General features: G+C 48.8%; 1 protein-coding gene across 5 annotated transcripts in view; it reads left to right on the plus strand.

Annotated features, from left to right (window-relative positions):
- GMPPA (GDP-mannose pyrophosphorylase A) overlaps window positions 1-16,449 on the plus strand; it is a 54,604-nt gene that overhangs the window by 18,815 nt on the left and 19,340 nt on the right. For all 5 annotated transcript variants that reach the window (XM_063933857.1, XM_063933856.1, XM_063933858.1 and 2 more), the window contains exons 10-12: window positions 14,191-14,237; window positions 15,751-15,843; window positions 16,093-16,261. In XM_063933857.1, coding sequence (XP_063789927.1) covers window positions 14,191-14,237; window positions 15,751-15,843; window positions 16,093-16,261 — 309 coding nt within the window. The remainder of the gene's footprint in view (window positions 1-14,190; window positions 14,238-15,750; window positions 15,844-16,092; window positions 16,262-16,449) is intronic.

Consider the following 16,449-nt stretch of genomic DNA (forward strand, 5'->3'; position numbering starts at 1 on the left):
GCTAAAATCCACTTTGTGCAGTCTCTGCGCAACCCAAGACTTACGCCTACACTGCGATCACACCAGGCTGATTGGGGCCAGAGCTGACGTCACACACCGTCCCTGAAAACGCTTCGGTACACCTGTGTTTTTCCAGACACTCCCAATAAACGGTCAGTTAACACCCACAAACGGCTTCCTCCTGTCAATCACCTTGCGAACGCCCGTGCAATCGGTTTTTTGCACCATCCTGTCGCTGACCGGCGATGCCCTTTGTTGCTGACCAACGCACATGCGTATTGTGGTGCATACGCATGCGCAGTTAGTACCTGATTGCCCGCTGTGCGAAAACGCACAGCAGTGATCTGATCTGAGTCACCCCCACAGTCTTCTCAGTAAAGGCGCAAATTTTGTTTCATTTTACCACCCCATGTAAACGGTTTAAATATATGAGTTGAAATAGGAGCAGATGTGACAACACTAGCAGAAAAAACAATGAAATAAACAAAATGGCAAATTGTACTTGCCACATTTGTTTCTTCAGCTTTTGAGTGCATCTTATTTAAGTTGTTTTGAATGATTTTTTTTTTTAGAGAGGAAGAGAGTGCAGCATTCAAAAGCAATGAATGATGTAATTTATATCAAAGTCTTTTTATCAGTTTTAAATCAACTCTTATTTTATGTTTGTTTAACAACAATGAATGACATATTACCAAGACAGGGACTATCACATGTATTGTCTGAGGCAGTAGTTTGTGTAAGATACGTTTACATTTCAAAGCACAACTCACGCTCTGTGTAACATTCCAGAAGAGTTAATTGCCTGGTTATTGTAATATACTATGTATAGAGCACAAGTGCGGAGTCTCAGCAATGGCCCTTAGAGGCACTTGTATCAATCAACAACATAATTTAAACAGATTGTCAGTCTATTGCTGCTTTTCCCAAAATGAATTAACTGCTTGATGAATTGCCTTAGATTGCCTCCATTATAGGGGATACCCTTATGTATCACAATATGTAGCCTTTCTGGTACAACTTGATTTGGGAAATGTTCAGCTTCTCGGACTCTAATCCCTCCTTGATGATATCTACTTTCCTACTCCCATTTCTTGTCCCCTGCCCTCATTCTCTTATTTCCAGTGAGCCTACTTCACGCGCTTGCATATACACTGCTCAAAAAAATAAAGGGAACACTAAAATAACACGTCCTAGATCTGATTGAATGAAATATTCTTATTAAATACTTTGTTCTTTACATAGTTGAATGTGCTGACAACAAAATCACACAAAAATTATCAATGGAAATCAAATTTATTAACCCATGGAGGTCTGGATTTGGAGTCACACTCAAAATTAAAGTTGAAAAACACACTACAGACTGATTCAACTTTGATGTAATGTCCTTAAAACAAGTCAAAATGAGGCTCAGTAGTGTGTGTGGCCTCCACGTGCCTGTATGACCTCCCTATAACCCACACAAGTGGCTCAGGTAGTGCAGCTCATCCAGGATGGCACATCAATGCGAGCTGGGGCAAGAAGGTTTGCTGTGTCTGTCAGCGTAGTGTCCAGAGCATGGAGGCGCTACCAGGATACAGGCCAGTACATCAGGAGACGTGGAGGAGGCCGTAGGAGGGCAACAACCCAGCAGCAGGACCGCTACCTCCGCCTTTGTGCACGGAGGTACAGGAGGAGCACTGCCAGAGCCCTGCAAAATGACCTCCAGCAAGCCACAAATGTGCATGTGTCTACTCAAACGATCAGAAACAGACTCCATGAGGGTGGTATGAGGGCCCGACGTCTACAGGTGGGGGTTGTTTTTACAGCCCAACACCATGCAGGACATTTGGCATTTGCCAGAGAACACCAAGATTGGCAAATTCGCCACTGGCGCCCTGTGCTCTTCACAGATGAAAGCAGGTTCTCACTGAGCACGTGACAGATGTGACAGAGTCTGGAGACGCCAAGGAGAACGTTCTGCTGCCTACAACATCCTCCATGATGACCGGTTTGGCAGTGGGTCAGTAATGGTGTGGGGTGGCATTTCTTTGGGGGGCCGCACAGCCCTCCATGTGCTCCCCAGAGGTAGCCTGACTGCCATTAGGTACCGAGATGAGATCCTCAGACCCCTTGTGAGACCATATGCTGGTGCGGTTGGCCCTGGGTTCCTCCTAATGCAAGACAATGCTAGATCTCATGTGGCTGGAGTGTGTCAGCAGTTCCTGCAAGACGAAGGCATTGATGCTATGGACTGGCCCGCCCGTTCTCCAGACCTGAATCCAATTGAGCACATCTGGGACATCATGTCTTGCTCCATCCACCAACGCCACGTTGCACCACAGACTGTCCAGGAGTTGGCGGATGCTTTAGTCCAGGTCTGGGAGGAGATCCCTCAGGAGACCATCCGCCACCTCATCAGGAGCATGCCCAGGCGTTGTAGGGAGGTCATACAGGCACGTGGAGGCCACACACACTACTGAGCCTCATTTGACTTGGTTTAAGGACATTACATCAAAGTTGGATTAGCCTAGATCTAGGATGTGTTATTTTCTCTAACGTCCTAAGTGGATGCTGGGGACTCCGTAAGGACCATGGGGATTAGCGGCTCCGCAGGAGACTGGGCACAACTACAAAGAAAGCTTTTAGACTACTGGTGTGCACTGGCTCCTCCCACTAAGACCCTCCTCCAGACCTCAGTTAGATTCTTGTGCCCGGCCGAGCTGGATGCACACTAGGGGCTCTCCTGAGCACCTAGAAAGAAAGTATATTTAGGTTTTTTATTTTCAGTGAGATCTGCTGGCAACAGACTCACTGCAGCGAGGGACTAAGGGGAGAAGAAGCGAACCTACCTAACAGGTGGTAGTTTGGGCTTCTTAGGCTACTGGACACCATTAGCTCCAGAGGGATCGACCGCAGGACCCGACCTTGGTGTTCGTTCCCGGAGCCGCGCCGCCGTCCCCCTTACAGAGCCAGAAGCACGAAGAAGGTCCGGAAAATCGGCGGCAGAAGACTTCAGTCTTCACCAAGGTAGCGCACAGCACTGCAGCTGTGCGCCATTGCTCCTCATGTACACCTCACACTTCGGTCACTGATGGGTGCAGGGCGCTGGGGGGGGGCGCCCTGAGGGCAATAGATAACACCTTGGCTGGCAAAATATACATCATATATAGTCCCAGAGGCTATATAGATGTAAAATTACCCCTGCCAGTATCACAGAAAAAGCGGGAGAAAGTCCGCCGTAAAGGGGGCGGGGCTTCTCCCTCAGCACACTGGCGCCATTTTTCCCTCACAGTTCCGCTAGAAGGAAGCTCCCTGGCTCTCCCCTGCAGTCTGAGAAACTACAGATGGGTAAAAAAGAGAGGGGGGGGCACTAAATTTAGGCGCAGTATAGATATACATATATGTAATATATATAAAAAAGCAGCTATAGGGAAAACACTCATTGATAGTGGGATCCCAGTGTTATATAGCGCTCTGGTGTGTGCTGGCATACTCTCTCTCTGTCTCCCCAAAGGGCTTTGTGGGGTCCTGTCCTCTGTCAGAGCATTCCCTGTGTGTTTGCGGTGTGTCGGTACGGCTGTGTCGACATGTTTGATGAGGAGGCTTATGTGGAGGCGGAGCAGATGCCTGTACATGTGATGTCACCCCCTGCGGGGTCGACACCTGAGTGGATGGTGCTGTGGAAGGAATTACGTGATAGTGTCGACTCCATACATAAAAGGTTTGACGACATACCTAATGTGGGACAGCCGGCTTCTCAGCCTGTGCCTGCCCAGGCGTCTCAAAAACCATCAGGGGCTCTAAAACGCCCGCTACCTCAGATGGTTGACACAGATGTCGACACAGATACTGACTCCAGTGTCGACGACGAAGAGACTAATGTAACTTCCAGTAGGGCCACACGTTACATGATTGAGGCAATGAAAAATGTGTTGCACATTTCTGATGTTACCCCCGGTACCACAAAAAAGGGTATAATGTTTGGAGAGAAAAAACTACCAGTAGCTTTTCCTCCATCTGAAGAGTTAAATGAAGTGTGTGAAGAAGCGTGGGCTTTCCCTGATAAAAAAGATGGTAATTTCTAAGAGGTTACTAATGGCGTACCCTTTCCCGCCAGAGGATAGGTCACGCTGGGAAACATCCCCTAGGGTGGATAAAGCGCTCACACGCTTGTCGAAGAAGGTGGCACTACCGTCTCCGGATACGGCCGCCCTGAAGGAATCTGCTGATAGAAAGCAGGAGGCTATCCTGAAATCTATATATACACACACAGGTGTGATACTGAGACCGGCTATAGCTTCAGCCTGGATGTGCAGCGCTGCTGCTGCTGCGTGGTCAGATTCCCTGTCAGAAAATATAGATACCCTAGACAGGGACACTATTTTGCTGAACGTAGAGCATATAAAAGACGCACTTTTATACATGAGGGATGCACAGAGGGATATTTGCCGGCTGGCATCCAAAATTAGTGCAATGTCCATTTCTGCCAGGAGAGGGTTATGGACTCGGCAGTGGACAGGTGATGCAGATTCCAAACGACACATGGAAGTTCTGCCTTATAAGGGTGAGGAATTGTTCGGGGATGGTCTCTCGGACCTCGTTTCCACAGCAACAGCTGGGAAGTCTACATTTTTGCCCCATGTTCCCTCACAACCTAAGAAAGCACCGTATTATCAGGTACAGTCCTTTCGGCCCAATAGGGGCAAGCGGGTTAAAGGCGCGTCCTTTCTGCCCAGAGGCAGAGGGAAAAAGCTGCAGCATACAGCCAGTTCCCAGGAGCAAAAGTCCTCCCCCGCTTCCTCTAAGTCCACAGCATGACGCTGGGGCTCCACAGGCGGAGCCAGGTACGGTGGGGGCCCGTCTCAAGCATTTCAGCAAGCAGTGGGCTCGCTCACGGGTGGATCCCTGGATCCTTCAAATAGTATCTTAGGGGTACAAACTGGAATTCGAGACGTCTCCCCCCCGCCGTTTCCTCAAATCTGCCTTGCCAACCACTCCCTCAGGCAGGGAGGCAGTGTTACAGGCAATTCAAAAGCTGTATTCACAACAAGTGATAGTAAAGGTGCCCCTACTTCAACAAGGAAGGGGTTACTATTCCACAATGTTTGCGGTACCGAAACCGGATGGTTCGGTGAGACCCATTTTAAATTTGAAATCCTTGAACACATATATCAAAAAAATTCAAGTTCAAGATGGAATCGCTCAGGGCGGTTATTGCGAGCCTGGACGAGGGAGATTACATGGTATCGCTGGACATCAAGGATGCTTACCTACATGTCCCCATTTACCATCCTCACCAGGAGTACCTCAGGTTTGTGGTACAAGATTGTCATTACCAATTCCAGACGTTGCCGTTCGGTCTCTCCACGGCTCCGAGGGTCTTTACCAAGGTAATGGCGGAAATGATGATACTCCTTCGAAGGAAGGGAGTTTCTCTGACGTCCTAGTGGATGCTGGGAACTCCGTAAGGACCATGGGGAATAGCGGCTCCGCAGGAGACTGGGCACAAAAGTAAAGCTTTAGGACTACCTGGTGTGCACTGGCTCCTCCCCCTATGACCCTCCTCCAAGCCTCAGTTAGATTTTTGTGCCCGGCCGAGAAGGGTGCACACTAGGGGCTCTCCTGAGCTTCTTAGTGAAAGTTTAGTTTTAGGTTTTTTATTTTCAGTGAGACCTGCTGGCAACAGGCTCTCTGCATCGAGGGACTAAGGGGAGAAGAAGCGCACCTGCCTGCTTGCAGCCAGCTTGGGCTTCTTAGGCTACTGGACACCATTAGCTCCAGAGGGACCGAACACAGGCCCAGCCTCGGAGCTCGGTCCCAGAGCCGCGCCGCCGGCCCCCTTACAGAGCCAGAAGCAAGAAGAGGTCCGGAAAAATCGGCGGCAGAAGACATCAGTCTTCAACAAGGTAGCGCACAGCATTGCAGCTGTGCGCCATTGTTACTCAGGCACACTTCACACTTCGGTCACTGAGGGTGCAGGGCGCTAGGGGGGGGCGCCCTGAGCAGCAATGTAAACACCTTGGCTGGCATAAATACACCACATATAACCCCCAGGGCTATATGGATGTATTTTAACCCCTGCCAGAACTCACCAAAAAGCGGGAGAAAAGGCCGCCGAGAAGGGGGCGGAGCCTATCTCCTCAGCACACGGGGGCCATTTTCCATCACAGCTCCGCTGGAAGGACGTCTCCCTGACTCTCCCCTGCAGTCCTGCACTACAGAAAAGGGTAAAAAAGAGAGGGGGGCACTAATTTGGCGCAGCTTTGATACTAACAGCAGCTATAAAGGGAAAAGCACATTTTATAGTGGTATTCCTGTCTATATATAGCGCTCTGGTGTGTGCTGGCATACTCTCCCTCTGTCTCCCCAAAGGGCTAGTGGGGTCCTGTCCTCTATCAGAGCATTCCCTGTGTGTGTGCGGTGTGTCGGTACGATTGTGTCGACATGTTTGAGGAGGAAAATGAGATGGAGGCGGAGCAATTGCCTATTATAGAGTTGTCACCCCCTAGGGAGTCGACACCTGAGTGGATGAGCTTATGGAAGGAATTGCGTGACAGTGTCAGCTCTTTACGACAGACAGTTGACGACATGAGACAGCCGGCTACTCAGCTTGTGCCTGTCCAGGGGTCTCAAACGCCATCAGGGGCTTTAAAACGCCCGTTACCTCAAATGGCAGACACAGACACGGATACTGACTCCAGTGTCGATGATGAGGAGACAAACGTGACTTCCACTAGGGCCACACGTTACATGATTGAAGCAATGAAAAATGTATTGCATATCTCTGATAATACAAGTACCACTAAAAAGGGTATTATGTTTGGTGAGAAAAAACTGCCTGTAGTTTTTCCTGTATCCGAGGAATTAAATGAAGTGTGTGATGAGGCGTGGGTTTCCCCCGATAAAAAACTGATAATTCCTAAAAGGTTATTGGCATCGTACCCTTTCCCGCCAGAGGATAGGGCACGTTGGGAAACACCCCCTAGGGTGGATAAAGCGCTCACACGCTTGTCTAAACAGGTAGCACTACCCTCTCCTGATACGGCCGCCCTAAAGGAACCTGCCGATAGAAAGCTGGAGAATATCCTAAAATGTATATACACTCACACGGGTGTTATACTGCGACCAGCAATCGCCTCAGCCTGGATGTGCAGTGCGGGCCTGGCGTGGTCGGATTCCCTGACTGAAAATATTGATACCCTAGATAGGGACAGTATATTACTGACTATAGAGCATTTGAAGGATGCATTTCTATATATGCGTGATGCACAGAGGGATATTTGCCGACTGGCATCAAGAGTTAGCGCGCTGTCCATTTCTGCAAGAAGAGGTTTATGGACGCGGCAGTGGTCAGGTGATGCGGATTCTAAAAGGCACATGGAAGTATTGCCTTATAAGGGGGAGGAGTTATTTGGGGTAGGTCTATCAGACCTGGAAGCCACGGCAACTGCTGGAAAATCCACATTTTTACCCCAGGTAGCTTCTCAACCTAAGAAGACGCCGTATTATCAGGCGCAATCCTTTCGGCCCCATAAGGGCAAGCGGGCAAAAGGCGCCTCATTTCTGCCCCGTGGCAGAGGGAGAGGAAAAAGGCTGCAACAAACAGCCAGTTCCCAGGAACAAAAGCCCTCTCCCGCCTCCGCAAAGTCCTCAGCATGACGCTGGGGCTTTACAAGCGGACTCAGGCACGGTGGGGGCCCGTCTCAAGAAGTTCAGTGCGCAGTGGGCCCACTCGCAAGTGGACCCCTGGATCCTTCAGGTGGTATCTCAGGGGTACAAATTGGAATTCGAGACGTCTCCCCCTCGCCGTTTTCTAAAGTCTGCTTTACCGACGTCTCCCTCAGACAGGGAGGCAGTATTGGAAGCCATTCACAAGCTATATTCCCAGCAGGTGATAATCAAGGTACCCCTCCTACAACAGGGAAAGGGGTACTATTCCACACTATTTGTGGTACCGAAGCCGGACGGCTCGGTGAGACCAATTTTAAACCTAAAATCCTTGAACACTTACATACAAAGGTTCAAATTCAAGATGGAGTCACTCAGGGCAGTGATTGCAAACCTGGAAGAAGGGGACTATATGGTGTCTCTGGACATCAAAGATGCTTACCTACATGTCCCAATTTACCCTTCCCACCAAGGGTACCTCAGGTTTGTGGTACAGAACTGTCACTATCAGTTTCAGACGCTGCCGTTTGGATTGTCCACGGCACCCCGGGTCTTTACCAAGGTAATGGCCGAAATGATGATACTCCTTCGAAGGAAGGGAGTTTTAGTTATCCCTTACTTGGACGATCTCCTGATAAGGGCAAGATCCAGGGAACAGTTGGAAGTCGGAGTAGCACTATCTCAGATAGTGCTGCGCCAGCACGGTTGGATTCTCAATATTCCAAAATCGCAGCTGATCCCGACGACACGACTTCTATTCCTAGGGATGATCCTGGACACAGTCCAGAAAAAGGTGTTTCTCCCGGAGGAGAAAGCCAGGGAGTTATCCGAACTAGTCAGAAATCTCCTAAAACCAGGCCAAGTCTCAGTGCATCAATGCACAAGGGTCCTGGGAAAGATGGTGGCTTCTTACGAAGCAATCCCATTCGGCAGATTCCACGCAAGAACCTTCCAGTGGGATCTGCTAGACAAATGGTCCGGGTCGCATCTTCAGATGCATCAGCGGATAATCTTGTCACCAAGGACAAGGGTGTCTCTCCTGTGGTGGTTGCAGAGTGCTCATCTTCTAGAGGGCCGCAGATTCGGCATTCAGGACTGGGTCCTGGTGACCACGGATGCCAGCCTGAGAGGCTGGGGAGCAGTCACACAGGGAAGAAATTTCCAGGGCTTGTGGTCAAGCCTGGAGACATCACTTCACATAAATATCCTGGAGCTAAGGGCCATCTACAATGCTCTAAGCCTAGCAAGACCTCTGCTTCAAGGTCAGCCGGTGCTGATCCAGTCAGACAACATCACGGCAGTCGCCCACGTAAACAGACAGGGCGGCACAAGAAGCAGGAGGGCAATGGCAGAAGTTGCAAGGATTCTTCGCTGGGCGGAAAATCATGTGATAGCACTGTCAGCAGTGTTCATTCCGGGAGTGGACAACTGGGAAGCAGACTTCCTCAGCAGACACGACCTCCACCCGGGAGAGTGGGGACTTCACCCAGAAGTCTTCCACATGATTGTGAACCGTTGGGAAAAACCAAAGGTGGACATGACGGCGTCCCGCCTCAACAAAAAACTAGACAGGTATTGCGCCAGGTCAAGGGACCCTCAGGCAATAGCTGTGGACGCTCTGGTAACACCGTGGGTGTACCAGTCAGTGTATGTGTTCCCTCCTCTGCCTCTCATACCCAAGGTACTGAGAATCGTAAGAAGGAGAGGAGTAAGGACTATACTCGTGGCTCCGGATTGGCCAAGAAGGACTTGGTACCCGGAACTTCAAGAGATGCTCACAGAGGACCCGTGGCCTCTACCTCTAAGAAAGGACCTGCTCCAGCAGGGACCCTGTCTGTTCCAAGACTTACCGCGGCTGCGTTTGACGGCATGGCGGTTGAACGCCGGATCCTGAAGGAAAAAGGCATTCCGGATGAAGTCATCCCTACCCTGATCAAAGCCAGGAAGGATGTAACCGTACAGCATTATCACCGTATTTGGCGTAAATATGTTGCGTTGTGCGAGGCCAGGAAGGCCCCTACAGAGGAATTTCAACTGGGTCGTTTCCTGCATTTCCTGCAAACAGGACTGTCTATGGGCCTAAAATTAGGGTCCATTAAGGTTCAAATTTCGGCCCTGTCGATTTTCTTCCAGAAAGAACTGGCTTCAGTGCCTGAAGTTCAGACGTTTGTCAAGGGGGTACTGCATATACAGCCTCCTTTTGTGCCTCCAGTGGCACCTTGGGATCTCAATGTAGTTTTGGGGTTCCTAAAATCACATTGGTTTGAACCACTCACCACTGTGGACTTAAAATATCTCACATGGAAAGTGGTAATGCTGTTGGCCCTGGCTTCAGCCAGGCGTGTCTCAGAATTGGCGGCTTTATCCTATAAAAGCCCTTACCTAATTTTTTATACGGACAGGGCAGAATTGAGGACTCGTCCTCAATTTCTCCCTAAGGTGGTTTCAGCGTTTCACTTGAACCAGCCTATTGTGGTACCTGCGGCTACTAGGGACTTGGAGGACTCCAAGTTGCTGGACGTAGTCAGGGCCCTGAAAATATGTTTCCAGGACGGCTGGAGTCAGAAAATCTGACTCGCTGTTTATCCTGTATGCACCCAACAAGCTTGGGTGCTCCTGCTTCTAAGCAGACTATTGCTCGTTGGATTTGTAGTACAATTCTGCTTGCACATTCTGTGGCAGGCCTGCCACAGCCAAAATCTGTAAAAGCCCATTCCACAAGTAAGGTGGGCTCATCTTGGGCGGCTGCCCGAGGGGTCTCGGCTTTACAACTTTGCCGAGCAGCTACTTGGTCAGGGGCAAACACGTTTGCTAAATTCTACAAATTTGATACCCTGGCTGAGGAGGACCTGGAGTTCTCTCATTCGGTGCTGCAGAGTCATCCGCACTCTCCCGCCCGTTTGGGAGCTTTGGTATAATCCCCATGGTCCTTACGGAGTTCCCAGCATCCACTAGGACGTCAGAGAAAATAAGAATTTACTTACCGATAATTCTATTTCTCGTAGTCCGTAGTGGATGCTGGGCGCCCATCCCAAGTGCGGATTGTCTGCAATACTTGTACATAGTTATTGTTACAAAAATCGGGTTATTATTGTTGTGAGCCATCTTTTCAGAGGCTCCTCTGTTATCCTGCTGTTAACTGGGTTCAGATCACAGGTTGTACGGTGTGATTGGTGTGGCTGGTATGAGTCTTACCCGGGATTCAAAATCCTTCCTTATTGTGTACGCTCGTCCGGGCACAGTATCCTAACTGAGGCTTGGAGGATGGTCATAGGGGGAGGAGCCAGTGCACACCAGGTAGTCCTAAAGCTTTACTTTTGTGCCCAGTCTCCTGCGGAGCCGCTATTCCCCATGGTCCTTACGGAGTTCCCAGCATCCACTACGGACTACGAGAAATAGAATTATCGGTAAGTAAATTCTTATTTTTAATTATCCCGTACTTGGACGATCTCCTGATAATGGCGAGGTCCAGAGAGCAGTTGTTGGTAGGGGTAGCACTATCTCGGGAAGTGCTACAACAGCACGGCTGGATTCTAAACATTCCAAAGTCACAGCTGGTCCCTACGACACGCCTGCTGTTCCTAGGGATGGTTCTGGACACAGAACAGAGAAAAGTGTTTCTCCCGGAGGAGAAGGCCAAGGAGCTGTCATCTCTAGTCAGAGGCCTCCTAAAACCAAAACAGGTGTCGGTGCATCACTGCACGCGGATCCTGGGAAAAATGGTAGCTTCCTACGAAGCGATTCCGGTTTCATGCAAGAACCTTTCAGTGGGACCTGTTGGACAAGTGGTCCGGATCGCATCTTCAGATGCATCGTCTGATAACCCTGTCTCCGAGGACAAGGGTGTCTCTGCTGTGGTGGCTGCAGAGTGCTCATCTTCAAGAGGGCCGCAGGTTCGGCATACAGGACTGGGTCCTGGTGACCACGGATGCCAGCCTTCGAGGCTGGGGAGCAGTCACACAGGGAAGAAACTTCCAAGGACTATGGTCAAGTCAGGAGACTTCCCTGCACATAAATATTCTGGAACTAAGGGCCATTTACAATGCCCTAAGTCAGGCAAAACCCCTGCTTCAAACCAGCCGGTACTGATCCAGTCAGACAACATCACGGCGGTCGCCCATGTAAATCGACAGGGCGGCACGAGAAGCAGGATGGCGATGGCAGAAGCCACAAGGATTCTCCGATGGGCGGAAAATCACGTGTTAGCACGGTCAGCAGTGTTCATTCCGGGAGTGGACAACTGGGAAGCAGACTTCCTCAGCAGGCACGACCTCCACCCGGGAGAGTGGGGACTTCATCCAGAAGTCTTTCAAATGATTGTAAACCAGTGGGAAAAACCACAGGTGGACATGATGGCGTCCCGCCTAAACAAAAAGTTAGAAAAATATTGCGCCAGGTCAAGAGACCCGAAGGCGATAGCGGTGGACGCTCTGGTAACACCGTGGGTGTACCGATCGGTTTATGTGTTCCCTCCTCTTCCTCTCATACCAAAGGTACTGAGGATAATAAGGAGAAGAGGAGTAAGAACTATACTCATTGTTCCGGATTGGCCAAGAAGAACGTGGTATCCGGAACTTCAAGAAATGATGTCAGAGGACCCATGGCCTCTACCGCTCAGACAGGACCTGCTGCAGCAGGGGCCCTGTCTGTTCCAAGACTTACCGCGGCTGCGTTTGACGGCATGGCGGTTAAACACCGGATCCTGAAGGAAAAGGCATTCCGGAGGAAGTCATTCCTACGCTGATAAAAGCTAGGAAAGAAGTAACCGCGAACCATTATCACCGCATATGGCGAAAATATGTTGCGTGGTGTGAGGCCAGGAAGGCCCCAACGGAAGAATTTCAGCTGGGCCGGTTCCTGCACTTCCTACAGTCAGGGGTGACTATGGGCCTTAAATTGGGTTCCATTAAGGTCCAGATTTCGGCTCTATCGATTTTCTTCCAGAGAGAATTGGCTTCACTACCTGAAGTTCAGACTTTTGTTAAGGGAGTGCTGCATATTCAGCCCCCTTTTGTGCCTCCAGTGGCACCTTGGGATCTCAACGTGGTGTTGGATTTCCTAAAGTCACATTGGTTTGAGCCACTGAAAACCGTGGATTTAAAATATCTCACGTGGAAAGTGGTCATGTTGTTGGCCTTGGCTTCGGCCAGGCGGGTTTCAGAATTGGCGGCTTTTGTCATGTAAAAGCCCTTATCTGATTTTCCATATGGATAGGGCAGAATTGAGGACTCGTCCCCAGTTTCTCCCCAAAGTGGTATCAGCTTTTCATCTGAACCAACCTATTGTGGTGCCTGCGGCTACGAATGACTTGGAGGCTTCCAAGTTGTTGGATGTAGTCAGGGCCCTAAAAATTTATGTTTCCAGGACGGCTGGAGTCAGGAAAACTGACTCGCTTTTTATCCTGTATGCGCCCAACAAGTTGGGTGCACCTGCTTCTAAGCAGACTATTGCTCGCTGGATCTGTAGTACGATTCAGCTTGCACATTCTGCGGCTGGACTGCCGCATCCTAAATCGGTAAAAGCCCATTCCACAAGGAAAGTGGGCTCTTCTTGGGCGGCTGCCCGAGGGGTCTCGGCTCTTCAACTTTGCCGAGCTGCTACTTGGTCAGGGGCAAACACGTTTGCTAAATTCTACAAATTTGATACCCTGGCTGAGGAGGACCTTGAGTTCTCTCATTCGGTGCTGCAGAGTCATCCGCACTCTCCCGCCCGTTTGGGAGCTTTGGTATAATCCCCATGGTCCTTACGGAGTCCCCAGCATCCACTTAGGACGTTAGAGAAAATAAGAATTTACTCACCGGTAATTCTATTTCTCATAGTCCGTAGTGGATGCTGGGCGCCCATCCCAAGTGCGGATTGTCTGCAATACTTGTATATAGTTATTGCTTAGCTCAACAATAACCCTTTAGTTATCTGTTGAGAGGCTCAGTTGTTATCATGCTGTTAACTGGATATTGTATCACGAGTTATACGGTGTGATTGGTGTGGCTGGTATGAGTCTTACCCGGGATTCAAAATCCTTCCTAATTGTGTCAGCTCTTCCGGGCACAGTATCCTAACTGAGGTCTGGAGGAGGGTCTTAGTGGGAGGAGCCAGTGCACACCAGTAATCTAAAAGCTTTCTTTGTAGTTGTGCCCAGTCTCCTGCGGAGCCGCTAATCCCCATGGTCCTTACGGAGTCCCCAGCATCCACTACGGACTATGAGAAATAGAATTACCGGTGAGTAAATTCTTATTTTAGTGTTCCCTTTATTTTTTTGAGCAGTGTATTTATGTATACATACTGCTTTATCCAAATCTTGCAAATTGATTTCTGTTCCTTTTTAGATGGCGTTTTTGTCTGTGATGATAATTTTTCTGTGACTGTTTTATTTTCACTCTATTCTTATGTCACCTCCGTTTATATGTCATGTTTATGTTGTATTTTTCTTGTCTTTGCTACAAAATCATTAACAAAAAACTTTTTTTTTTTTTTTTTGCATCCTGTATCAGCAATATGAGTGATGTTGTTCATATATTATATGCTTGTACTTTCTTTCCTCAGGGAATGTGTACATTCATCCAACAGCCAAAGTGGATTCATCTGCTGTGGTGAGTATGTCTGTATTTCTCTACTGATGTTAATAAGATTAGAAAATCCCAGCAGTAAGTGGGTCCTGTCACAGGGAGCGTATGTTGGTGGGCTAAGGCTGCAGCCTGCATGGGACATAGGGACCGTTTGGCTGGAGGCATGATATCATTGGAGACTGGTACGGGAACCACAGGGAAGAGAACCCCTATCATTAAGGTACATGGTTGGGATGGACATCCACAATTCATTGACTATAGTCACTATATGAAGGATGTTTTCTAACTCTTCCGTAGGATCCTCCATTTCCACATTTCCCTTTATATTGGAGACCTCCCTTTCATATGTACATGGTATTGGGGTTGGCAAATGCTCCTATGTGATTCTGGGAAAAGGTTATCCTGTTTATTCAGTCATGAGTTCTGCCTTGTGGAAAATTAATTTATTGTCAGGATAAAGCCATTTTTATATTATGAGGTGCTCTTTTTATGACTCTTCATGTAACGTGATCCAAACTTCATGACACTATACACCACAAAACTGGCCGTACACCTAAAGATTTAGCTGTCAGATCTGGCTGGTTGGAATGAAAGCTGGCCAAAATTGACCATTTGCTTCTAAATGCAGTAAAACTGACAAAAAGTTCGATCAGACAAGTTTGTTAAATCAAATGGATTTAACCAATTTGTTTGACCATTTTGGGGTATATTCAATAAGAGTCGGGTCCATTCCGACATGCAGTTGTCGGAATGGACCCGAACACCCCTATTCAAAGACAGTCAGATTTGGCCGTTGCCGGTTTCCTGACCTGCTGCTGCTGTCAGCGCTGCGGGTGCGCTGACCGCGACATCAGGGGAAGCTGTCAGCTGTGCCAGGGGGTGAGCTGTCAGCTGTGCCAGGGGGTGAGCTGTCAGCTGTGCCGGGGGGTGAGCTGTCAGCGGCGCCGGGGGACCTCGCTTGGTGGAGCCGGGTAGATGCTGCCGCTGGGTTCCTGCTCTCCCCGCTGCTGTCCCCCCCCCCTCCCCCCCCCCCCCCCCCCTCCCCTCCTGCTCTCAGCTCCCTCATCTCAATCCGACTTTTTTTAAAGTTGGAATGAGATTGTCGGAAATGGGGCTAAAACCTGTCGGGTTTGGCCTCGCTTCCTACAATGCACGCTGATCGACGGCTGAAGCCGCCGATCAGCGTGCATTCTGACAGCATTTCGACAAGTCGGGTTTCCCAACTTGTCAGAAAAAATGGGGCAGTAATGAATAGGTTGAAACCCCTTCCGACCTAAAACTGTCGGAAGCTGCCGTCTTTCCGACAAGACGGCAGCTTACGACAGTTATTGAATATACCCCTTTGTCTGTTTTCCAGTGTTTAGGAGCAAATGGTAATAGTCATTTGCTCTCGCCAATTACCAGATTTTCATTCCAACCAGCCAGATCTGACAGATAAATCTTTAGGTGTATGGCCAGCTTAACACAGTGATCTGCAGTTAAGCTGCATACTCTGCAATAATTGTATTAATCCTGCATTTTTGTCACTGGTTTCCAGTTGGGCCCTAATGTCTCTATCGGAATGGGAGTGACGATTGGAGCTGGAGTACGTGTGCGAGAGTCCATTATTCTACATGGTGCAGTGCTACAGGTAAGAAAATGTCTCTAATGTAAACATGATATGAAATGCCTATAATAACAACAACAACAACTGTATAATAGAGAATTCATGTTAATGTATGACTTAACTCCCTGAAATTGTATTATATGTATTGACAGTGTGTTCTGACTGATGGGAATTAAGTCATCTTGTATATGGTTACGTAACTCATCTATAATGGATAATTTACAGAAGTGGTACGTTACTCGAATATATTGTACTTTTCTGCTCTATATCCAGGACCACAGCTGTGTTTTAAACACCATTGTTGGCTGGGACAGCAGCATTGGACGGTGGGCTCGAGTGGAAGGTACACCCAGCGACCCCAATCCTAATGACCCTTATGCCAAGATGGATAGTGAAACCCTGTTCCGTGAAGGGAAACTTACTCCATCTATAACAATTTTGGGTAAGTAACTTAGACTTTTTTTTTTTTAAGATGGACAGCAGAATATTTACAAATATATATTTAGAATATTGCTGGGTCTTTTAGATGAACGCAGCAGCATTTACATTACGATGGAGCACAATCGTCTGTACTACGCTCCTAGAACATTTGCTTGAATTGCTCTGATTAGGTTCCACCGTGGACTTTAT

The sequence above is a fragment of the Pseudophryne corroboree genome, chromosome 7 (assembly GCF_028390025.1).
Source record: "Pseudophryne corroboree isolate aPseCor3 chromosome 7, aPseCor3.hap2, whole genome shotgun sequence".
Lineage (NCBI taxonomy): Eukaryota > Metazoa > Chordata > Amphibia > Anura > Myobatrachidae > Pseudophryne > Pseudophryne corroboree.